Source organism: Rhinolophus sinicus, linkage group LG13 (assembly GCF_036562045.2).
Source record: "Rhinolophus sinicus isolate RSC01 linkage group LG13, ASM3656204v1, whole genome shotgun sequence".
NCBI lineage: Eukaryota > Metazoa > Chordata > Mammalia > Chiroptera > Rhinolophidae > Rhinolophus > Rhinolophus sinicus.
Genome location: NC_133762.1, coordinates 35,046,197 through 35,072,561, shown reverse-complemented (window position 1 = coordinate 35,072,561; position 26,365 = coordinate 35,046,197). Strand labels below are relative to the sequence as shown.

The following is a 26,365-nucleotide window of genomic DNA, read 5'->3' as shown; positions in this document are numbered from 1 at the left end:
AAATGGTATTTATTCCTGGAATGTAAGAATAGTTTAACATATGAAAATCAGTGTAATATACACATTAATAGAATAAAGAAAGAATATGATAATCTCAATTGATGTAGAAAATGCATTTGACAAAATTCAACACCCTTGGGTGGCTGGATGGCTCAGTTGGTTAGAGCTCGAGCTCTCAACAACAAGGTTGCTGGTTCAATTCCCACATGGGATGGTGGGCTGCGCCCCCTGCAACTAAGATTAAAAATGGTGACTAGACTTGGAGCTGAGCTGTGCTCTCCACAATTAGATGGAAGGACAACGACTTGGAGCTGATGGGCCCTGGAGAAACACACTGTTCCCCAATATTCCCCAATTAAAAAAAATAATAAAAAATATTCAACACCCTTTTGTTATAAAACCACTCAACAAAATAGGAATAGAAGGAAACTACCTCACATAATAAGTGTTATATGTGAAAAATTCACAGCTAACATCATATTCACATCATATAACATCAAAGTGAAACAACAAAAGTATTTCCTCTAAGGAACAAGATGAAAATGCTTGATTACAGCACTTCTATTCAACATAGTACTGGAAGTTCTAGCCAGAGCAATTAGGCAAGAAAAAGAAATAAAAGGTATCCAAATTGGAAAAGAAGTAAAATCACCTCCATTCACAGATTGCATGATTTTATGTGTAGAAAACCAAAAAACCCTAGAGAGACCATAAAAAATGTTAGAACTAATAAACAAATCCAGCAAAGTTTCAGGATACAAAATCAACACACATAAACCACTTGCATTCCTATGTCACTAACAATGAACAATCCAAAAATGAAATTAAGAAAATGATTCCATTTATAATAGCATGAAAAAGAATAAAATCTTAGGAATAAACTTAACTAAGGGGGCAAAAGACTTGTACACTGCAAACTGCAAAACAGTGCCAAGAGAAATGAAAAAATACACAAATAAGTGGAAAAACATCCCATGTTCATAGATGGAAGACTTAATATTGTTAAGATGGCAACACTACTGAAAGCAATCTACAGATTCAATGTAATCCCTATCAAAAAGCCAATGATGTTTTTTGCAACAATAGAAAAACCATCCTAAAATCCATATGAAATCTCAAGGGAATGAATAGGCAAGTATCTTCAGGTTGAGGCCAACAGGTCCCCTCAGTGAGAATGTATAGGTTAAACAAAGCCTTTAAAATTATTTTTCTCACATTATGTGACTTCCAGGTCATTAACCTGGTCATCTCATGCTAATTAGAAGCTCTGATGGGCAGCTATAGATTTCTTGATTAAAATCTAAATAAACTGATTAAGTTTTAGGCAGTCTTTCAATAATAAAGGGGTTCTTGGTGATAAAGTTCAGGAACTATTCTGTTTGGTGCTTAGTGAAAATATTTTGAAGCAATGTATGTATCAGTTATTGCCATTTCCTTATTAAATTCATGTTTTCTGTCAAAAAAAAAAAAAAAAGGCAAGTATCTTAAAAAAGAACAAAGTTGGAGGTCTCTCCTTTCCTGATTTCAAAACTTACTACAAAGTTACAGTAATCAAACTGTATGGCACTAGCATAAAGACAGACAATGAATAGAACAGACAGTCTCAAAATAAGCCCTCACATATATGTTGAATGGGTACTGAGAAGGGTGCCAAGACAATTCAGTGGGTGAAAGAACAGTCTTTTCAACAAACAGTGTTGAGAAACCTGGATATCCACATGCAAAACAATGAAAGTGGATCCTTACCTTAGACCATATATGAATTAACTCAAAATGGATTAAACACCTAAATGTAATTGCTAAAACTATAAAACTTCTAGAAGAAAACATTGGGGAAAAGCTTCATGACTCTGGAATGGACAATAATTTCTTGGATATGACACCAAAAGCACAAGACAACAAAACAGATAAATTGGATCTTGTTAAAATTAAAAACAGATAAATTGGACCTCATTAAAATTAAAAACTATTGGCATAGTGAAAAGGCAACCTAAAGAATGGGAGAATATATTTGCAATCATATATCTGATAAAGGATTATTATTCAGGATATATAAAGAACTTCTACGAGTCCACAAAAAAAAAAACCTGAAATAAAACATGGGGGAAAGACTTGAATAGACATTTCTTCAAAGAAGATACACAGATGGCTAATAAACACATGAAAAGATGCTCAAATCATTATCACTAGGAAAACACAAACAAAAGCTACTGTGATTCATACTCATTAGGATGGCTATCATAAAAAAAAACAAAAAACAGAAAGTAAGTGTTGGCAAGAACGTGGAAAACTTAGAACCCTTGAGCACTGCGGCAGGAATATAAAATGGTGCAATCAGGGGCGGCCGTACGGCTCAGTTGGTTAGAGTGTGAGCTTTGAACAACAGGGTTGCCGGTTCAATTCCCACACGGGCCAGTGACCTGCGGCCTCCACAACTAGATTGAAGACAACGTGCTGCCGCTGAACTTCCAGAGGGGCAGCTGGATGGCTCAGTTTGTTATAGCACGAGCTCTCCACAACAAGGTTGCCGGTTCAATTCCTGCATGGGATGGTGGGCTGCGCCCCCTGCAACTAAGATTGAAAACAGCGACTGGACTTGGAGCTGAGCTGCGCCCTCCACAATTAGATTGAAGGACAACGACTTGCAGCTGATGGGCCCTGGAGAAACACACTATTCCCCAATATTCTCCAGTTAAAAAAAAAAAAAAATGGTGCCATCACTGTGGAAAGTAATGTGGCAGTTCCTCAAAAACTAAATTTAGAATTACTATTTCACCGCTGGGTATACACCCAGAAGAACTGAAAGCAGAGACCTGAGTAGTGCACCAGTGCACCAGTGTTATTCACAGTAGCATTATTCCTAATAATCAAAAGGGAGAAACAACCCAAATGTTAATCTTCGTATGAATGAATATACAAAACAAACAAAAATACACACACATATACACACACACACAATGGCATATATTCAGCCTTAAAAAGGAAAGGAATTCTGAGACATGCTACATTACGGATGAACCTTGAAGACATTATGTTAAGCCTGTCACAAAAGGCCAAATATTGTATGATTCCACTTATGTGAGGTACCTAGAGTAGTCAAAATTCACAGAGACAGAAAGAAGAATGGTTGTTACCAGGGGAGAGTAAGAGGAATGAGGAGTTACTGTTTAATGGGTAGAGTTTCAGTTTGGGAAGATAAAAAAGTTCTGGAGATGGATGGTGGTGAAAAGATGCACAACAATGTGAATGTATTCTTAATGATACAACTGTACACTTAAAAGTGGTTAAAACAGTTAAATTTTATGTTATGTGCATTTTACCACACACACACAAAAGAAAGCTAAAACTGCTGTTACTCTTTTTTATACTGAATAAATGAGCTCTTTTTAGATGTTATAAAAACACATACCTTTCTATAAAACAGTGCTAAGGACCCAGTTCTCTTTGGTCTGCTTATTCCAGTTGGATGTATCTCTTGTGCTTTAGTAAGATGGGTTTGTTTTGGAGACATATCAAGTAATGACTGAGCTGTAAGTGCTACAGGATTCTCAACTCTGGACTCCTGAGTTGTGTTCATAGAAATTGGTATCAGTGTGATCTCTCCAGCGTCATTTGCAATACCTAAATGTAGAAGCAAGAGTTCTCAGTTTTAGCAATAAGCTTCATGTGTTCCAGAAAAGTTGTCAACTCTCTATCTATCTATCTATCTATCTATCTATCTATCTATCTATCTATCTATCTATCTATCTATCTAAGCATAGGAGTATGTTAGAAAAGGAGAGGAAAGCGACAAACATAGTAATTCTAGGTTAGAACATTCTCAATTTCTATTTTTGCTCGGAAGTAATATTGTTTTGTTTTGAGCTGTTAGGGAGATGTTCTTAATCAAAAAACAAAATCTTGCTCAATATACTCATCTGTAAAACTCAGATAAGAAAATACAATAAGACTTAAAAAAAGGGTGGCAAAATTATAAAATTTTAAAATTCAAAAAACAGTATAGGTTCAAAACAAAACAAAAGGTGGAGCACAGGACTTTTAGGGCAGTGAAACTATTCATAATACTATAATGGTTGATATGTCTCATTAGACATTTGTCAAAATCCATAGAATGTACAGTATCCAGAGTGAACCCAAATGTAAAGTATGGACTGGTCGTGATAATATGTCAGTATAGGTTCATCAATTATAACAAATGTACCACTCTGGTGCAGGAGTGTTGATGGTGAGGGAGGCTGTGTGTGGGGTGGGGCAGAGGGGATATGGGAAATCTCAGTACCTTCCACACAATTTTGCTATGGACCTAAAACCTCTCTGAAAAATAAAAATTAAAAAATACTGGATTAGAAACACCAGGTGATCCAATCCAGTAAGACATTTCTTAAATTTTTATCCAACTCAGAAAAAATATAAAATAAATGCATTAAAACATTACCGTGCAATGGGATTGTTTTAACTTTATGTCCTGTTGTCCCCGTTACTATGGCTGTGGCCATTGTTAGAAGACTTTGCCCAGGTGAAATTGATATATTTTCAGCAGTAAAGCTTGAAGAAGGAGCAATTTTCAGTTTTGTTCCTTCTGTTATGATCCTGTCCATTAGCATTTCCTTTGGGGGGTCCTCCCCAAAAAGTCTTCTCTTAGCACTCCCTGCGGTAGGAGAACTGTAGCGTTCATGGACAGAAATTGGAGATAATGGTTGCATATCTAATAAAGAGAAAAATAAAAATTTGATATGTATTTCAAATAATAAATCAGGTCCACTCATTCATTCAACAAACAGACACTGAGTTACTATGCTAGGCACTAGGGATCCAGCCGTGCATAACATGGCCTCTGTCCTCATATCAAGCCTAGTGGGAGATAAAGACTTGAAATAAGTCATTACAATAAAATGTGGCTATTGTGACAGCTCACCTTCCTGGTTTCTTGAACCTCTGTCTATATTAAAGGAGCAAAATGTTAAGGGTAAAGTAGAAGGTGAGAGTTAAGATGAAGTGACCGCTAAATTTAAGTAGTAGTCCAATTAGCTTTTGTCTCCCAATCTTATCTAGTAAATAACACATGAGGAGAAGGAAAAATCAGTTATTTGGTTCAGTTTTGCCTCCTTCACCCATACCCCCACCCTTCAAGCAGTTTAAGGCAGTGTTGCAGCTCTCTAATTTAGTAGACACAGAATCATCTTTTGTAAGCCCACTAGAAGATGAAGATGAGTAAAGGTGATATGACTCTGCTCAACTTGCCTTCATCTGAGGGTTGGCAGTTACATGTTGATTAAAGAGAAAGTAAGCGTATGGATTATGTCTCTCCTCTAGTGCTATCCTGCAGGAGCCGCTCTCCTTTCCCTCTCCACTAGCCGCAAAAGTTCTCCTAGCCTCTTATAACCCTACGTCTTTCCACAGTCCTTCCCCGCTTCCCTCAACTCATTAGACATTTGTCAAAATCCATAGAATGTACAATATCAAGAGTGAACCCTAATGTAAAGTATGGACTGGTTGTGATAATGTGTCAATGAAGGTTATAATATGCTATTAAAAGCATTTCATTATTTATTTTTACATTCACTAGATAATAGCCACATAGTCTATTTTCAAAATATGCTTAAAAGGTATGAAAATTACCTTTGGCAATGATGTGACAGCTCTTTGCACTACTGAGCTGAGTGGTGAAATAGTCATGGTTTAATAAACATCTCTGCATAAATCTGGGAATTATGAAAGCAGGTCTGACTTCCTGTCCTCAGTAAACATGTGGAAAGTTCTATTGTATCTCCCATTACTCCTTAACAGGACTCTATCTAGACACACACACACACACACACACACACACACACACACACACACACACACACACACACACACATACACAGAGTTCATGCTTTGTACAGTTCCAATATGCAGAAATTTCAGTTATCACAGTTTAAATTAACAACAGCCCTAGCAAAACAGTTCAAATTTCAAATTTCAATTACCTTGTATATTAACTGCAAGTAAATGCGTAAATTACAAACTTCGATCCACAAATCATTATGTAAATAATAGATGTGCATCAAGTCTGTCCATGACTGGTCAGGGCACATCTATTATTCGATTCGTGCAGAAAGCAAAGCATATTGTTATGTTGCCTCCTTGTCTCCCAGTAATAAACCCACATAACATTTTATAAAACAGACAAATGAAAGAGGAAAATATGGAGGGGAAAAAAAAAAAGATGAAAGTGCTCCAAAGAAATGAAAGGTGATATTACTGAAAGTGAAATTAAGCGTCAATGAAGTTACAGAAGAAAAGCTGACTGCAAATGTTGACACTGCCTCTCTTCAAGAGATTACATATGTAGCCAGAAGAACTTTGAGAAGATGAAATTTATGGATATAAAAGTTGTTGCAACATAAAGGATGAAGATGTCCAGCAGGAAGCGATGACGGCAAAAACTTAACATTAGAGGAACTCTCAGAGATATTTCACAGCATCGAAAGCACAGAGAACAAAATTTTGAAAGCTGATCCAAACTTAGAAAAACAAACATGACACTTCCTTTTAGAAAGAGGAACAAAGCACAGAAAAGATGCTCCCTCAATATTATAAGTTATACGAGATGAAGGTATAGCAAGTACTATTTAAACTATTCTTGTAAATGAAAAAAAACTACAAATAAAACACATATCTCAATGTTTCCAATGTTTTAAATTACACTGTACAAGGTATTTTTACTGTCTTTCTCATTTCTTTAAACATAAATAGAATTTTTAAAGTTTTGACAAGATTTTTAAAGGTCATAAAACAATCCTAATTATTTCCATTGCTTATGAAGATTGTCTGGCATGCACAGCTTGCACTTTTTATAACCTTGCACTACATGTAAAGCAAAGCATGTGCAAGCTTGTGCGTGCGCACACACACAAACCGATAGTTCAAAAATGGATCTAGGGCCGGCCCGATGGCTCAGGCGGTTGGAGCTCTGTGCTCTTAACTCCGAAGGCTGCCAGTTCGATTCCCACATGGGCCAGTGGGCTCTCAACCACAAGGTTGACAGTTCGATTCCTCGAGTCCCGCAAGGGATGGTGGGCTCCGCCCCCTGCAACTAAGATTGAACACGGCACCTTGAGCTGAGCTGCTGCTGAGCTCCCAGATGGCTCAGTTGGTTGGAGTGCATCCTCTCAACCACAAGGTTGCCACTTCAATTCCTTGAGTCCTGCAAGGGATGGTGGGCAGTGCCCTCCACAATTGAGACTGAAAGGACAACAACTTGAAGCTGAACGGCACCCTCCACAACTAAGATTGAAAGGACAACAACTTGACTTGGAAAAAAGGCCTGGAAGCACACACTGTTCCCCAATAAAGTCCTGTTCTCCTTCCCCAATAAAATCTTTAAAAATAAAAATGGATCTAGAGCTACTTTACTATGTATGTTGAATACTTATTCATCTGAGGTTTGTTCAGGGTTTTCTGTGGTCAAAACATTTTCTTAACTGATTACAAAAAAATTTATGACCTACATAATCCAGAAGATACACACATCAGTTTGCTATATAACAAGAGACAATAAGGAAGAATGCATTAAAGTAAGGCTCAAATGAACTATTTTAAGAGAGTATGGATAAGCAATTTATTAAATGAACTTAAGCATCCCAAAGAGTTCTTTGCTCTGCTTTATATATTTACCTTTCTATAGAGACACACATAGAGAAAGAATATAAGTTTTGTTACATTTGGAAAGTAGGTATTTAGCTTAGTTTTCCATTAGCATTTAGGAAAGGTAGTGTGTGTTTATTAAAAGGCCAAAATGCTATTTTCACAATAATTGATATTGCAATGAACAAAAATGTTATATTCAAAATCAGATTGGAAATCTTATTAGTTTAATATAAAAAAGTATAGAATGAGCCACATTAGGATATTGACATAAGCATTAAGCCCCCTTTCAAATCCTGATGAAGAAATTAGATTTCTTAATAATTTAAGACTTGAAATTTTCTCTGAAAAAAAGATCTTTGTTGTTTTTCATTGTTTTGCCAATGTTGAACCTACCCCTTCGAAGACTCCCACTGTCAGTCCGAACTTCTTTAACCCTTGGATGCATTAGAGGAGACATTGGCATCATGGGAAGATGTCCCTGTACATTTCCCCCATTTCCTGTTTCGAAGTTATTTGGGAATATAACCTGTAGAAAACAAAAGCCATTTACTTTACATACAGATAAACCCACTGATGAAAGCTTACAAGAGAAAAAATGAGAAAAATATCTTAACTTCTTTTACTATTTTATTTCTGTTTCCTTCTTTCTTCTCCACAAAATGTAACTTGCATAAAGTGCTCAATGGTTAATGGTGAATGCATGTAAAGAGTTCATCTCACTTAATCTGATAGTTTATCTACAGAGGATTCCCCCCAAAATGTACACACATTTTAAGAAAGGAAAAAACTGTATTAAAATTGTAATACTCAATATATACTTATAAAAAAGATGACTACAAATCACGTGTATACATTTTTTTCAGTTTGACCATTAGAAATAAACCTATGCGGTAGGCACTATCACTCTCCACGTAAGGATGAGAAAATTGAGGCTCAAAATGTGAAATTTGACCACTACTAACAGAGAAAGAGCTTCAACTCAAATCCCTTTCCTTCAAGTTCATAGTTTTTTTTTCACTTTCCCAATGGATTCTACAATGGAAATGTTGATGAATACTGAAGATTGTCCCATTAATCACAGTGCTGCAAAAGATGAAAAACTCATGAAAGAGATTTCAAGAAACCATTTTCGTTTAAGTTCTTGGTCTTGGACAGAGTAGTTTGGGATTAGGGAAAAGTTCAAGAAGTTTAAAGTACAAGGAGACAAAGAAAGATGAAAAGACAGTAGTTACAAAAGAATAACAGAGGTAGAGGGAAAAACAATTTCTTACATGATACCAAAATGTTAAATGTGCTATTTGTATGTAGTAGGAACAAACTTCTTACTTTTTTATTCTAAGTACTATTCATGAAAAGGATTTAATTCTTTACATGGACATTTGAAAAATTAAAAATGACAGAATTAATGGTTTCTCAGATATGACACCAAAGCATAAACAAAAAACAGATAAATTGGACATCATCAAAATTAAAAACTTGTGTTCCAAAGGACTGTACCAAGAAAGTAAAAAGACAACCCACAGAAAGGGAGAAAAGTTGTGCAAATTATATATTGCGTATGGGAGTTCTAGCTACAATATATAAGGAATTTCTGTAACTCAATAATAAAAAGACAAATAACCCAATTAAAAAATGGGCAAAGGATCTGAATAGATATTTCTTCAAAGAGAATACACAAATGGTCAATAAACACATGAAAAGATGTTGAACATCATTAGCTATCATGGAAATGCAAGTAAAATCCATGAGATATCATTTCATGCCTACTAGAATGGCTAGAATCAAAAGGGCAGATAAGTGGGTTGGAGAGGACATGGAGAAATTGAAATCTTCACACACTGATGGTGGGAATGTTAAATGACACAGCCACTTTGGAAAACAGTTTGACAGCTCCCTCAAAGCTAGACAGCTACTGTATGAGCCAGAAATTCCACTCCTAAACACACATACACATACATACACATACGTATGTATATCCAGGAAAAATGAAAAGATATATCCACACAAAAACTCATACATGACTGTTCATAGCACCATTATTCACAACAGTCAAAAGGTGGAAACAATCCAAATGCCGATTAATTGATAAATGGATAAATAAAATGGTATGTCCATGCACTGGAATGATTAAGCCATAAAAAGGAATGAACACAACATGGATAAACACTGAAAACATTATCCTGAGTGAAAGAAGCCCACCACAAAGGAATATCATATATTGTATGATTCCATTTACATGAAATGTCTAGAATAGGCAAATCAATACAGACAGAAAATAGATTACTAGGAGGAAAAAAAAAAAAGAAAGTAGATTATTGGTTGCTTAGGGCTAGGGAGAAGATGGGGGGTGTGGTTTCTTGTTGACGTGATAAACATGTTCCAAAATTGACAGTGGTGATGACTGCACATACCTATGAATATACTAAAATTCACTGACTTGTACACTTTAAATGGGTGAATTGTATGGTGTGTGAATTACATCTAAACAAAGCTGTTATTTTATAAAATGATGGGATTATCAGCCTTGCCCTGACTCACTTCTTCACAAGTAGGAACTCTGTTTGCAGAAGCCTGGAGGGCCTCCCACAGTGCAGAATCATGGCTCCATGCTAAACTCTCCAAAATCTGTTCTTCGATGCTGTTCAGGTGTTTCACCATGTCCCTGGAAAGTCCCTCCTCTGAGCGGATCACCACTTCAATAACCTAGAGACAAGAAAATTGAGAAGGTAAGGTAGTCTCAGTCAGTTAGTTCTAGACTGGGCTTGCATGTATGACTAGCTCTGGTCTTATTAATGACACAGCACCAACGATATCTTTGAACCGCAATTCCATGGCTTATTAATGTATTTTAAATTATAAAGGGGTTTTTAAGATCTTCAAAATGCTCTCACATACATTTGTTTTTCAAGTTCTCTTTTATACCTGGAAAACTGAAGCAATGATAGTGAAAACTGATGAACAGCCCAATAGTGGTAGAAGTCAGGTAGGTATTGGGTTCCCAGTCCACTGCTAGTTTGAATTTACTGCCCTTTTTCAGACTATTTTTCCAGTAGCTTAAAAGAACAGAATGAACAATGTATTTAAAAGGAACTTTTAAATATATACTATAATTCCATTTTAATAAGGGTAAATATCTAACACAAAGTCTAAGTATACACATGAGTATTAATAGTGATTATTATTATTTGTAATCAGAATTATAATGTGTGGTTTTAATATTTACATTTATGTGTATTTTCTGTTTTTCTTCAAGGTGTATATATTATTTATGTCATTAAAAACAAAGAGATTTAACTTCTTAAATGAGAAAAGGTTATAAATAAAAATAAATTGCTTTTAGCTGAAGGCAAAAACAACTTTTCCCTTGAATAAAATTACATACATTTCCTAATAGAAAAGCTGAACACACACATCAACATTAAAATAAGTACACAGAAACAACTTTCCCTAAGAAATAAAAAAAAGATTTAAATCCCACGCAGTCAACAACTCAAAGCGATAGACTTCTCAATGATCTGCACTTCCTACAACTTTAGACATATATTAGGTATAAAAATTTAACTCTTCAAACTAATTTTCTATCATCAATAGTTTGAAAGTAGCACAGATGACAAAATATTAACTAAGTCATGCCAATAAGTGTAATAGTAGCATCAGTATTAAATTCGGACGCTGGGTAACATTAAATGTTATTGCAGCTGTGACCTCTATGTTGTGACCTATGAAAAAAGGTTAAAAAAAATAGTTCATGCAGAAAAACAGGGTACTTAAGTAAGATTCATCCATACTGAACTCAAATTTGGGGACGGAGCATGATCTGTTATTACAGCTTCATTATATAGGGATAACCCAATCAATTTCAGACCTTTCCTTTCTCCTGAGAGAAAGAGTTTTTGTTCTTTATCATGCTATCTATTTAACAGGACTATGATTTTCATTCATAAATATGGGAAATTCAAAGTTAACTAGTTTTTCATCACATTTGCAAGTCAGTAATGGAAAAAGAACTGGAGCTGTGAGATTGGTTTAATTTACATATACCCTCATCCTTTTGATTTTGTCCTTGATTTCACCCAAAAGGAATATGTTTTCATAATATTTCTGGAAATATTTTCCAAACGTCGCTACAGCTTTTTCCTTTAGCACTAAGATAATTAGGATGCTTATGTGAGGTACACTGTAACAGAACTTTGCTTTCATCTCACCTTATAAAAATAAAACGGTCGCAAATTGAGAACTTCAATAATCCAGGGAAAAGTCCGAGGTGAGCTATAGGCAAAGAGCACAATTTCCAAACAACAGGCCATCAAGGAACGATGAAATATATCCTGCTCTAAAAGAACCTTGGAGAAGAGAAAGACCATAGTTTAATATTTCTAGCATGTTCAGTCTCTGCCATTCTATAAAGAAGACTATATAATAAGATAAAATAAGTTGTGTACATTATCTTATACTAAATTATTAGATATAAAAATTTGAGTTCACAAACTGGCAAGGCGTTTTCTTATAATATATAATCCTGCTCAGTGGTAGATATATACCATAATCTGCTTTGAAAATTGAACAAATAACAAGTCAGTATTCCCCTCAAGGGAAAGCATTAGGATGGCTCCTTTTTTTTTTTTTAAGGGGGGGCGCAGCTCACAGTGGCCCATGTGGGGATCGAACTGGCAACCTTGGTGTTATTAGCACCACGCTCTAACCAACTGAGCCAATCAGCCACCCCTGGTTCCTTTTTGAAAAATGACAGTTCTTACAGGTGTTTTGTCAATATAAGGCTTTATTAAATCAAAACACTAAAGTTAAAGGTATTATAATGTCACAGCTAAGACTTTAAAAAAACATTTAGAGAAAGAAATTATTTTACTAAGAAGATAAAATCCTGTTTCCTCACTGAGTTTAAGATTTAACATCAGGTTTAAGTTTGCTATCCTTCTTTCAAATCTCAGTCCAAATCAACAAAGAGAATAAGCTTTAGAAACTATTTGGGAAAAAACTAGAAATCATCCGTAACTGCAAACCATAACATATGAAAACTGGAAGTAGATGGAAGGATGACAAATTACTCAGTAGAAAGTAGGGAAATCAAACACAAGGGCCTGAAGATAGACATTTAAAACAGATGAGTTTGCTCTATGCACCCTCGGAAGAAACCAAGCAACTGAAGGCACAGGCAGAATAGAAAGTAGGAGTTGGGCAAGGGGCCAACATGGATGATTTGAAAGTTTGTAGTAGTCAGAACTACACCCACCCAATCCCACTGTAAAGAGTCAGATGACAGGCCTTTAGTCTAACCCAACAGGGATCTGGAGAATTATTCTCTACAGTACTGCACTAGAGAGACTTGGAACTTGAGAGCACCAGGAAAAGAAGAGACTGAGGTTTCAGGTGAGAGTCTGCAGACTGAATGGAGAGACCAAGTTTCTCTTCCTTGTTCTGCTTCTCAACACCAACAGCGAGGCAACAGATTAGCAGATACTTCTGTAGAAAAAACAAAATATTCCCAAAAAACCTTTAAAGACACCAACAGTTGAGGGTCCCTAATACTACTACATGATCACCTGAGGCTGTTAGACTTTTATTCCCACTCTTATACAGAGCTTTGAACCAAACTATTTTATCAACATGAGGGTTTATTAATGTCTCATTAATATAGTGAGTTAGTGCCTCATTCAAATATAGTGAATATCCAAGAATAACCCAACATTTGAGCAAAGTCTCCAATTGAAAGACAAAGATCAAAACAAAAAAGAAACTCTGAGGAAACAGACAATGCAGGCCACAGAAGAAAACTCCAAAGAAATCTAAATTAATAACCTCAGAAAGAAAGAGACCTTAGAAATGAAAATATAGATAAAATAAAAAATTCATTAGGAAAAGATGATAAAAAGTTGAATAAATATCCTTAGAATCAGAACAAAAAGACAAAGAAATGCAAAATAAGAGAAGACAATAAAAGGATCAAGTCAGAAGCCCTCTCATCTGAAAAATAAAAACTCCAGAGAGATAAATCAATGGACAACATATTATCTAATAAATAATGCAGTAAAATGACCCAAAACTGCAGGACATAAATTCAAGACTGAAAGAGCAACTCTGTAGGAATGTCCAACACACGAATGAAAAGACCCACGATAAGGTACTTTATTATAAATTTCAGATCATCAGTGATAAAAGGAAGATACTAAGATTCCAAAAAGTAAACACAGGCCACATACCAATACTGAGAATTAGAATGCCATTGGACTTATAATTAGCAACATTGGAATCGAGAAGATAATGGACCAATGTCTTCAAAATCATAAAGGAAAATGATTGTCAATCTAGAATTCTATATATAGACAACTATCAATCAAATGTGAGTCTAAAAGACATTTATGCAAAGTTTTAAAAAGGGGACTTAAGGCAAGGTAAGGTTTCCACACTTTACTTGAACTGGTAAAATGTCTATACCAGTGGACTGTGAAGTTATGTATGTATAATGTAATACCTAGAGCAACCACTAAAAAAAATTGATAGAGAGATAGTCCAAAAAATGTTCAAATAACCTGCAAGAAGGCAGGAAAAAAGAAAACACAGAAACAAAAAAACAAAAGAACAAATAGAAAACAAAAAATAAAATGGTAGACTTATACCATAACATGTCAATAATTAAATGTAAGTGGTCTAAATTTACCGATTAAAAGAGACTGATAGGATAGATATTATAAAAACAAATGACTCAATTCTATGCTGCCTACAAGAAACTAATTTCAAAGATAATAATACAGGTAGCTTGAAAACAAAAGGATGGAAAAAGATATACCATGCAAACATTAATCAGAAGAGAACAGAAGTGGCTATGTGTAAACATCAGAGAGACTTCGGAATACAGAAAATTACCAGGTTCAGAGAAGGACATTTTATCATGATAAAAGGATCAATTTACTAAAAAGACACAGCCATCCTTGATTTGTACACATCAAACAGCAGAGCTTCAAAATATGTGAATTAAAAAAATTTGATAGAACTGAAAGGAGAAATAGATAAATCTATAATTATATTTGGAGACCTCAATACGGTTCTCTCAACAATTGGTAGAACTAGACAGAAAATCAGCAAGGATATAGAAGAACTCAATACCATCAACCAACAAGACAGAATTGACATTTATAGAACACTGCACCCAACAACAGCAAAATATACATACTTTTCAAGTGCTCAGAATTTACCAAGATAAACCATGTCCTGTGTCATAAAATAAACCTCAACGAATTTAAAAGAAGTGAACTCACAGTGTGTTATAAAAGCACAGAAATGGAAAACAAATGGGCGGCTGAAGAGAGGAAGTATGACTATAAAGGGGTAGCATGAGGGAAAGTTTGTGGTCACAGAACAGTTCTGTATCTTGATTTTGGTGGTGGTTATATGTATAATCTACACGTGATACAATGGTAAAGAGGGAGACACATACATTGTTTCAATGTCAATTTCCTGGTTTGATATTATGTAAAATGTATTATGTAAAATGTAACTGCTTGGGACAACTGGATATATGGGACCTCTCTGTACTCCTTTTAAAACTGGACCTATAATTGTGAACCTATAATTGTAAAAAGTTGAAAAGTTACTGCTTTCGCAGGAAGCTATAGGAGCATATGCTCTAACAAATATTAGCATAAATCATGAAAGTGAAAGACACGGACTCTAGGAAAAAGGGGTACCAACACAGGAGAGAGATGAAAATTTCCAGGATGAAAACGAAGAGAAATTCCATTATGATAGTCGCGTAGCACCCCTAGACATCAACCTGTTCCTATCAGAGCTGAAGGTCAGAAGCCTCTAAGAGTGAAAAGAGGGAGGGGGAAGAAACTGACACATCATACGATAGGTATGAGTTTTTAGAAAAATTCCTTTACATAGCTATTGGAGAGAGTGGTCAGATTTGATCAAATGTTCAAAGAAAATAAGCAAATTTTTTTAAAAAACCACCAATATTTTATTCCTCTAAAATCCTTTGGAGGTATGGGCAAGTATCTTAATTATTAGTTGGCTCAATGGTCAAGGGAGGGAGGTTCATTATTAACTAGTTGGGAATGAAGGACGAAAAAAAGGACCCGAATGAAAAGGATACGGATGGTGTACCGAAGACGAAATTTATGTATTTCACATTTCTGCCTAGAAGTGGCTAGCTGTGAATGTGCCAAGGACAACTAGGGCCAAGTAATATGTCATCTTGGCTAAGCTTGCCATTAACCGCTGACCCCCACAACGCATCACAGAGCCTCTCAACACACTGTTTCCAAGCTTAGGATTTGTGGACCTTGCCAGTGGCTGAGAGTAGATTTACTTACTGACATGTCCATTCCATGAAGTCTTCGTGTTTCCTGAACCATTACAGTCTCTAATATTTTATAATACAAAATTTCTGCAAGCTTTAGTCTGTTTACAGCAAAGTCTACAGGGGAAAAGAAGAGAAAACTTGCTAATGAATGCAGCTGTTAAAGACTGAAGAACAAAGCACATAAACTTAAATCTGATAAATTAATAGTAGGGAAAGAAGAAAACTTGAATTTCTACTTTTTACGGGGACAATCTGTCTACTTTCAATGCTGTATCAAGTTTAGCTTTGTCTTCTTACCTATATGAGATCCTGGCTGTTCATCTGTTGATTGAGTATAGTGTTGGCAGAAAGTCTCTCCTATTCCTTTCACTAATTTCATAATGTTTTCCATAGGATTACGCATACAAGATCTATAAAATACAACAGAAACACAATTACCAGGGAAAAAAACCACCCCAGACTACCAATATTTCTTCTTTCAAGAATTAGTTTGGTTTTTAGTGACCAAAGTTCTATTTTCACTTGTAAACCTAGACAGATAAACATAGTATATTTCAAACACGTCTACAGCCTCTAAATAAAATCATTTGGCATATTGTTTTGGAATTTCAGTATTAGAAAAGTTGATGTCCTCTATATTATGCTTGTATTTATATGACATTCTAGAAAAGGCAAAACTATAGGGACAGAAAACGTTATCAGTAGTTGCCAGAGGCTGGGGATGATGGAGGGGTTGACTACAAAGGGGCATCAATTTGGGGGGATAATGGAACTGTTTTATGTCTTGATTGTGGTGGTTACATTAACTGTATATATTTGTCAAATCTCATACAACTACACAGTGAAAAAAGAAGTACTGCATATAAATTATACTTCCATTAACCTGATTTTAAAAAAAAAAGCAAGATAATGTGGCAGAGTTCTCTCTCTGTCTCTCTCTCTCTCTCTCTCTCTCTCTCTCTCTCGCACACACACACACACCATGCTGAATAATAAACTGCATGTAGTTCTTATCTAAGCCAAAACAATAACAAATAGACAAATATAGCACTAAAAGGGAAGATACTTGTCAAGAAGCAATTAACCCTGTTACCTTTATATTATTGTTCCCTTTCTAGCATTCAAATATAGAATATAGGTCTTAATTCAGAAATGACTAACAAATCCAAGATTGTGAGAAAGAATGTGACTTGCCCAAAGCCAAATAACTAGCGCCGGGTTCGGGACTCCCAATCCCATGTTCAAATGGACCAGTATCATATGCAGAGAAGTAGGTAGCACATGTGGCAAAAATACTTTATGTTCTTATCAAATTCTTCTAATGCAAAACTCTGCCTCTTGAGTTTTGTCTATCTTTGCTCTTCTTCCAACTAGGTTCTTTGTTATTTTTATGTTATAAAAAACAAGTAACGCAAATATATCATGATGGAAAGAGAACTGACTCTGGGTGGTAAACAGATGATATATTACAGAATTGTAACCTGAAATCTATGTAACTTTATTAACAATTGTCACCCCAATAAGCTTTAATTAAAAAACCCCCCAAAAAAATAACAAATTTACCCTCTTAATTTTTAAGTGTACATTACAATATTGTTAATTATATGCACATTGTTGTAAAATCGATCTCTAGAACTTTTTCATCTGGCCTGACTGAAACTCTTCTCATATACCCACTAGACAATTCCCCATTTCTCCATCCCTGAACCCCTGGCAACCACCATTCTACTTTGTGTTTATCAGTCCGATTACTTTAAATATTGTATATAAGTGGAATCATGCAGTATTTGCCGTTTTGTGATTGGCTTATTTCATGTAGTATAATGTCTTCAAGGTTCATCCACGTTGGAGCATGATGGGATTTCCTTTTTTCAACACTGAACATTCCACTGTATGTATATATTACATTTCCTTTATCCATTCATCCACTGATGGGACATTTAGGTTGCTTCAGTACCTTGGCTATTGTGAATATTGCTATAATGAATTTGGGTATGCAAATATCTTTGCGATCCTATTTTCAATTTGTTTGAATATATACCCAGGCATGGGATTATTAGGTCCTAAAAATTCTATTTTTAATTATTTGAGGAACCTTTATACTGTTTTCCACATCAGCTACACCATTTTAGAATCCCACCAAAGTACAGCAGACTTCCAATTTCTCCACATATTCACCAACACTTGTTATTTTCTGTGTTTTAGATAGTGACCATTCTAATGGATATGAGGGGATATTTCACTGTGCTTTTAATTTGTATTTCCCTGATGATTAGTGATGTTAAGAATTTTTTTTCATATGCTTCTTGGCCATTTGTGTATCTTCTCTGGAGAAATGTCTATCCAAGTTGTTTGCCCATTTTTTTTAATCTGGTGACTTTTGGGGGGTTTTGTTTTGAATTGTAGTTCTTTGTATACTCTGGCCATTAATCCCTTATCTGATACGTGGTTCACAGCTATTTTCTCCTATTCCACTAGGTAGTGTTTCACCCTGTTGATTATTTCCCTAGGTGTACAGAAGTATTTAAGTTTGATGCAGTCCATTTGTCTATCTTTGCTTTTGTTACCTGTACTTTTGGTGTCATATCCAACACATCATTGCCCATTCCAATGTCAAGAACCTTTTCTCCTATGTTTTCTTCTAGTTGCATAGTTTCAGGTCTCATGTTTAGTTTTTTAATCCATTTTGAGTTAACTTTTGTATATGGTGTAAGGTTAAGAGTCCATCTTCATTCTTTTGCATGTCGATACAGTTTTCCAACACCGTTTGTGGAAGAGACTATCCTTTTCCCATAGTATAGTCTTGGCACCCTTGTCAAAGATCATTTGACCACATACGTGAAAATATATTTTGGGGCTCTCTAGTCTGTTGCATTGGTATACATGTCTGTCTTTATGTCAATACCAAACAGTTTTGATTACTGTAGCTTTGTAATGTTCTGAAATCAAGAAGTGTGAGGCCTCCAGCTTTGTTCTTCTTTCTCAAGATTGTTTTGGCTATTAAAGGTCCTTTGAAAGTTTAAATGAATTTTATGATTTTTTTTTCTTTCTATTTTTGTAAAAAATGCCATTAGGATTTTGATATTGATTGCACTGAATCTGTAGAGTGCTTTGGGTAATATGGACATTTTAACAATATCAAACCTTCCAATCTATGAACATGAAATGTCTTCCCATTTATTTATTTTTAGGTTCTTTGTCTTTTGCATTGTTTTCTTCCTTCTCTTGTTGCTATAAAATGTTTGTATCATTGCCTTGACACTTTTTTTCACTTTGTTCATTTAAATGGGTAGTTTATTCCAGATCTATTTATTCAAATGCTATGAGGGAAGATCTTCATAATAGTCTTCCTACCTTACCTGCAATCTGCTTATCTTTTCTGTTGTGTTTGGGGCTGGGATTATTCTTTCCATTTTTAAGGAGACTGAAGGTGTAAGAAGTAGGGGTAGAGCTCAGCTGGTGCTATGTTCAGGTTCTGTTGGAGGACCAAGGCTTTGCTTTCTGTTCTGAGATTTAGTTAAATGTCCCCATTCCAGGGTTTACTATACCTAGTCAGGGATATCTTCTAGTTCTATGAGGCTCTGTCTCCAAGTTAGCATGGTATTTTGGAAAATAGCAGGCCCTGGGAGTTTTTCATATTTCTGCCTCAATCTTGGTGGTGGTATATACACTTTCACTTGGAGAGGTTTCTGTGACATTTTACCCCTCTGCCTATAACATCTGTTTCTCTCCACATCTGGGGTAGTAATGAGAATTTTCAAGATCCTAGCAACATACCCTCTTTCCTCAGTAATGCTATTTGGGGATGGGCATACCAGAATCATCCATTTCCTTTGTTGACCACCACTTTGGAAATTTATAGCATGAAATCATATCCCTCTCCTCATTTGGTTGCTGCTGGCAAATAGTTTGCTGGTTTTTACTATTCTCTTATTTCATTAAAGTATTAGGAAAGAAAGTGCTCTGATCTGGCTTCATTCTATCATCTTTACTAGGAAACCTGATTCTTTTTCTTAAATAATTGCATAAAATTCCATTTTATGGATGCACCACCAATATGTCATTAGTCCCCCATTTGATGGATGTTTGGATTGAACCCATTTAAAGTCAATGTAAAAATGAAAACAATAATGCATAAACTAGGGGTAGTTACAAAAGTGGAATGTCAGAGCTAAATAACCTTTAAGATATATTTAAACTTGAAAGTCTATAATAATATGAAATAATACTTATATATAACTTTTAATAGGTACTTCTATATAGTTTTAGGTAAACATACTTTATGATTGAAATGGTAATACTTACCAGCTGTATATCCACTATCTTAAGAATTCTGAGTATACCGAAAACAGAATAAAATAATTTAAAAAGGACATTTGGAAAAATAATAGTATTGTACTTACTCAAAAATACTTATAAGTTGTTCACTTGGTGCATTTTTCAGTCCAGCTACAATACTCTGTAATCGGCTCACACTTTGGGTGGCTGAAGCAACAGGAGTAATGACTGCTTCTTTTTCTCGTAAATATCGCCGTCCGGTCAGTGGGGTAGAAGGTGCAAATGACGTTTTCTGTCAAAAGAGAAAAATTTGTGAGATTAAAGTTATCTTCCCCCTCATTATACGTTTAATTCAGCACATATATATATTTTTTAATTTATTGGGGTGACAATTGTTAGTAAAATTACATAGATTTCAGGTGTACAATTCTACATTACATCATCTATAAATCCCATTGTGTGTTCACCACCCAGAGTGAGTTCTCCTTCCATCACCATATATTTGATCCCCCTTACCCTCATCTCCCACCCGCCACCCCCCTTACCCTCTGGTAACCACTAAACTATTGTCTGTATCTATGAGTTTCTGTTTCTCATTTGTTTAATTCAGCACATATTTAATACGTTACTTTCCCCCCCCTCTTCTGGTTACCCACCAAATTTTTAGCAATATTATGCTAATAACATCCTTACATTTGAGTAACTTTTTCCAAGTACTTAATATGTATACTCTCATTTTCTCTTCCTAACGTTCATTTGAAATAGAACATACACATTTTCATTTTACATGTAAGGGAACAGGCACAGAGAATTTAAAAAACTTGTTTAAGCTGACAAAGCAAATGACAGAGCTTGGACTAAAACATACGTTTTCCATCTTCTAGACCAGTGAATTTTCCATTAAACCTCATCCTCCATCCCATTTTACACAAAAATACAGATTAAGCCTTGGCTATTAATAATCAAGTCCAGAGTTATATAGCTGAAATTGGGAAGAGTACACAGTTTGTCATGGATTAAAAAGCAAACCAAATTTTAAAGAAACAGAATAGTGGCTAAAGTGATGCAAAGAAAGAACGGTAAGAAAGCGTAAATCCTTCCTTTGTCAAAAGACACATAGTATACTGAAAATCCCAGGTGCTCTAGGATAATATCCAAAGTACAAAAAATAGCAAGAAATGAGATAAAAATACTAAACGCCATAGTTTTAAAAATTACCTTTTAAGGCTTTCATGGGAAATATGAATTAGTAGAAGAAACTCAAGATTTAACTTGAAAGATGCTTCTGCTGTTAGTAGAATCACACACAGAGAGAAAAAAGATCATTCAAGACTGAGGCCAGGCTAGGTTATATTACTTTTTCAAAGTGTTGTTGAAGGTTACACTCCACATTAGCCTGCGCTGTCAGTTTCCCTAATGGGGTGTCACCAGGGAACTTTCGAGGAGTTCCAATTTCCTCTTCTGCATCTGCTCCCAAAAAGATCCTCTCGTCGAAGTCACCAACAGTTAAAACATATTCTTCATACTCCTTGTTGACTGCTTTGCTGAAAAGAGAATTACTTTAAGCTGCTAGAATAAAACCAAGTAATAAAATAAAACACAATGAATGTATCTTGACTTGAAGATAGATTTAGACTTCTCAGCCTGGAAAAGCTGATAACTCCCTAGTTTTTATTAAGTCTGCTCATCTAACAATATCAGAGGTTCCTATCTGATGGACATTCTTCACATTCACATATACAGCAATAAATTACTTTGAAAGGTGAGCAAAAGAACATATGTATTTAATCTGAAAACTAGTTGAACCTAATTAAGATCATTGAGGAAACAATAGTGGCTTTCAAATACAGGCACATTCTGAATTTGTCAACATTTGATTAATAAAAGAATATAGTATAAACTCAAAAACAAAAGTCATTGAGTCTTGTTTATGACTTTCTTTGGAGACTAGATGTCTTAAATGACAATGGTTTCTTAAAATAAATGTACTTAAAGACAACAAGTCTTAGTGACAACACCCATTCAATGCCACTAAAGCACTAGGAACCTGATTTTGGAGGCGTGACCTTGATATAATGTTTCACTTAATAAATTACAACAAATCATTATTGATAGCCTATAATATACCAGATACCATTAGTGCTAGATAACTTACCTATTATCAGTGAAACTGGAAAGGTCAAGGAGGCATTCTCCTTTTAAAATCTGGGAAGAAAAAGTCATTTTGTGGTATCATATAATTAAGCATATTAACATACACATAAAAACATGACATATAAATTTTCACATTGATAGTTGTTATAAATCAGACACACATAAAAATGAATTACTAAATATTTCTTTCAGATCATGTTAGCATGCAAATAAAATATTAAAAACGTTTAAAGTCAAGTTTTGAAAATACTTTACAGTTAGTCTATTGTAGTAATTTCCAAATTTTAGTAATATAAGAATCACTTAGGGGAACTTATTAAAAATGCAAACTGATGGACCTCAAGGCCTGAACTGAGGCAGCGTTTTTAACAAATTCCCCAAGTGATTCTGATGAAAACTGTGCAATTTTAAATACCGGTCTATGGAGAAGGAAAACTAACATACATTGAATGATTATGTGTTGGGCAAACAAAAGATTCTAAGGGAATATAAGTCACTGGTGAGAGAGGAAAACTACACTGTTATTAAGACAGTTGTTTACCCACACTACTTAGATTACTACACATCAGGGGCTGCAAACTCAAATGCTTTTAGGGGTCAGGGTTCAACATACGTAAATGAAGAGAACAGAAAGCACACTTCCCAGCCTAAAAGAGGTGACCATCACTTAGCTTGACAACAATTACCCATGCAAAGTCATGTAGAAATTCCAATCCAGTATTGCCATAGCTTCTGATTTTTGAAAGGTTTTCATATAAAGGTTCTTTATGTGTCAATTAGAAATTGAACAAAACAAAAATGAAATAAAGAACACCCTACACAGGCTAAATAAAACACCTGTGGCCCGTGTGCAGGAGGACCATTGTCTAAACCAGGGTACTTCTGGAGTGAAAGGAGCTGCTGTACTTAGTGTGCTAAGACAATAGCCAAGAATCGGACAATCTAGGTAAACCAAGGTGTATGGTCAGCGTACCCAGAGGCCACTAGTGCGCTGCTTCTGCAGAGCACAACAGACATAATCTTTGAGTTCCTTTAAAAGTTTACTGGAGATGATTAACATACAGATAAGGAGCCATGATACATATACACAGACAGAGACTAAAGTGTATGTGTGTGTGTGTGTATATGTATGTATATATGTGTGTGTATGTATACACACACATACATAATACATATACATAATACATATACAAATATACATGTATATATGTATTTTTTAGGAAAGATAAGACTAAATACAAAAATTTGTGTAAGAGACAAAGAACCCAGTTAGGGAAGACTTCATGCTTAAAGGAAAATCTCATAATATTGGCTAAGAGAGAGACCACAGTGATGATCTAATCCAAACCTTCTTTTGTTAACAAAGAAAACTCAAGGCCTAGCTGAATTAAACGGCTCAATATTGGGGAAACAAGAGATTGAGACTCAAAAGAACAAGCGACTTCATAAATACAAAAATAGCCAAGTAATTCTTGAGAGAACCAGAAATGCGTGCAGGTAACCTACAAGTGGCCACAAAACTAAGGGATTTTCTGCTCTATCTACATGGAGTTAAAGTTACAGTTGTTATACATCATCCTACTTTTAGTCAACAGCCAGTAATTGTTCAAATTGTGGCAATAAATTAGCTTATATTGACCTCCTGCTTTTCATGCTTCTCTATCAGAACCTCTTAACAGTTACCTCTGACACTGTATTTACTAGACAGTACATACAGTTGGTCATATTCTTCAACAGCTCAGTTTCTCCCACCACAGAAGACTACAGGCCAATTCTGCATCATGGCAGAGACTGAAACCTGGACCCTGAGTCCTATAATGTTGAGAATTTGCTTAAAACATTGTTTTTTTCCTTTGAGGTTGCTGCTGCTGACCCCTAAAACTCGCAGTCATTTAATTATAAGTACAGTACCTTCCTGTCAAAGAGTTTTGAAATATATGGCTTAAAGTAGTGTTCCTTTATTCCTTTTGCTTCTACAAGAAGTCCATCATGCAGTTCACACAGTACAGCAATGACACAGGGAGGCTCATCAGGAGCCCTGAAGGTAGCCGTATGGAAATCAGATGGTAAACCTAGTTTGACAGGGTATGAAGAGCAACAGGGGGGAAAAAAGACTATGGTCAACTTAAAAAAATTTTTTTCTAAAAACTGATCATCAGTTTTCAAAAATAAGTAAGGTCCTACCTTTAAATGATGGATTTAACAAGTCTCGCCTATTTGGGCATATAATGGCATTGGCAAAAATCAGATCCAAGCAGCACAGAAGTAAATGGTAAGAGTTTACTAAATCATCTCCAATCATACGAAAATTACCTTTATAAGAAAAAAAAGAGGCACAAAAACAAGAAACCTCTTATAACAAGTAGCACTAAGTTCCCACAGTAGAAATGTAAAACCACTGAAAGTATCACCTTACCCTTAGTATAAACAAAGAGTGTCCAACAGAAATTAAAGAGATCCTTAACACTGCAAGGACTCCTCCTAAAAAAGAAAAAAATGTAATTTTTATATGACTAACTTGCTAAATATCACTCCACATTTGTCACTTAAATTGAAATAGCAAATACAAATAAACTGTTAAGTCAAATTACATACAAAATTCCATTCACTTATGGTTCATTTAAATGTACTTAAATAAGCCTTTTCTATCTGTATAAAATAATCAGAACATACAAAAGTAAGTGCAAGTATTATCCTGAATTTCCAGATATGGGTAATTATAAATGGATCTTAATAGAAATTTAAGTTTTTTGCAGATGGATACCTCTGGTAAAAAGCCAACTTTCAAAAATGAAAATTCCCTTAGTAAGTTTATATTGTAATTTTTATATCAATTATATAAGGATTAAGGGTCTCACCTCTGCTTCCTGCTTCGTGGTAACTTTGGTGGCTCTTCATATGGATTTTGAAATATATCTAAAAAAATTGGCTCAAATTTTTTGAAAATTACAGTAGACACCTCAAAATTTCTTTCCAGCCTTTCTATACGTTCACGAAATTCTTGTGGCAAGTTTGACATGTCCATCCACTTCTTCATTTTACTAAAAAACTGTATTAAACTAAACAAATAGGAAAAAAAGCAACTTTAAAACGAGTCCATATAACGTATAGAAAAGGAAACATTTATGCCTAAGACTTTTAATTTAAAAGCCTGAATTTATTAAAAAACAAAAAAAAAGCAAATATCTAAAAAAGCTCACTCTCAAGTGCTATGAAATGACTTTGGTTCCCAGAATCACCATGGGAACTTAGCTTTTGAATTAGTGGTCATTATATAAACTGTCTTCCACTATGCAGGGAGTGACAGTACCTATCTCTTATTCCCCACAGCACCTAGACAATAATCCACCTATACATTAAGTAAATGTTAGTCAACAGATTGATGCGTTCACAAAATTAGTTTGAAGACAGAATTTCCCAATTTGTGGATTCTAAAAGTTGACCACAAAGCACCAGTTACAGATTTAGAATAGAATTCAAGTATTTGTGTTCTAATGTGTGGTTCCACCATCAAATATAAGCTAAGACAGTACATACCCAGAAAATCACTTAATAGATTATCAATTCTGGGTACACTTTTTAAGTCCCCATGTTAGTTAGCATGGTCTTAGACTGAAAATTTGTAATGTTAAAGCTCATTTTAGTGTCTAGCACTATATATAAAATACTCATAATTTTAAAAAAAATATTTGTAAAATTTTTAAAAAATTTTAAAAATCATCAGCTAATTGTCCATAAGTAAGTATTCAAACTCCAGCCATGCTGATTGAAATCTGAGACTCTAAGATTCTTAACAATAGCAGACAAAGAAAAAAATTGCTAGACTACTAAATATTTATTTTGGCTGGCAAATAACAGTCCTTTAAACAGGACTTTGTTTGGGAGGATGCTCAGCATATGAAATCCTTCCCTTGCCTGAAGAATTCCCCACTTTTGTATCTTGCCTTCTACAAGCTTCACTGGAAGTTAGGGGGAAGG

The 26,365-nt window shown here is 35.0% G+C and overlaps 1 protein-coding gene across 3 annotated transcripts in view; it reads right to left on the bottom strand.

Annotated features, from left to right (window-relative positions):
• The window catches only part of RBL1 (RB transcriptional corepressor like 1), a 54,500-nt gene that overhangs the window by 18,489 nt on the left and 9,646 nt on the right, over window positions 1-26,365 (bottom strand). For all 3 annotated transcript variants that reach the window (XM_074317465.1, XM_019750224.2, XM_074317466.1), the window contains 14 exons: window positions 25,246-25,446; window positions 24,804-24,868; window positions 24,572-24,700; window positions 24,299-24,459; window positions 22,389-22,438; window positions 21,591-21,777; window positions 20,359-20,525; window positions 16,253-16,365; window positions 15,966-16,069; window positions 11,838-11,975; window positions 10,171-10,335; window positions 8,026-8,158; window positions 4,436-4,705; window positions 3,410-3,621 (listed from right to left, as the gene is read on the bottom strand). In XM_074317465.1, coding sequence (XP_074173566.1) covers window positions 3,410-3,621; window positions 4,436-4,705; window positions 8,026-8,158; window positions 10,171-10,335; window positions 11,838-11,975; window positions 15,966-16,069; window positions 16,253-16,365; window positions 20,359-20,525; window positions 21,591-21,777; window positions 22,389-22,438; window positions 24,299-24,459; window positions 24,572-24,700; window positions 24,804-24,868; window positions 25,246-25,446 — 2,095 coding nt within the window. The remainder of the gene's footprint in view (window positions 1-3,409; window positions 3,622-4,435; window positions 4,706-8,025; window positions 8,159-10,170; window positions 10,336-11,837; window positions 11,976-15,965; window positions 16,070-16,252; window positions 16,366-20,358; window positions 20,526-21,590; window positions 21,778-22,388; window positions 22,439-24,298; window positions 24,460-24,571; window positions 24,701-24,803; window positions 24,869-25,245; window positions 25,447-26,365) is intronic.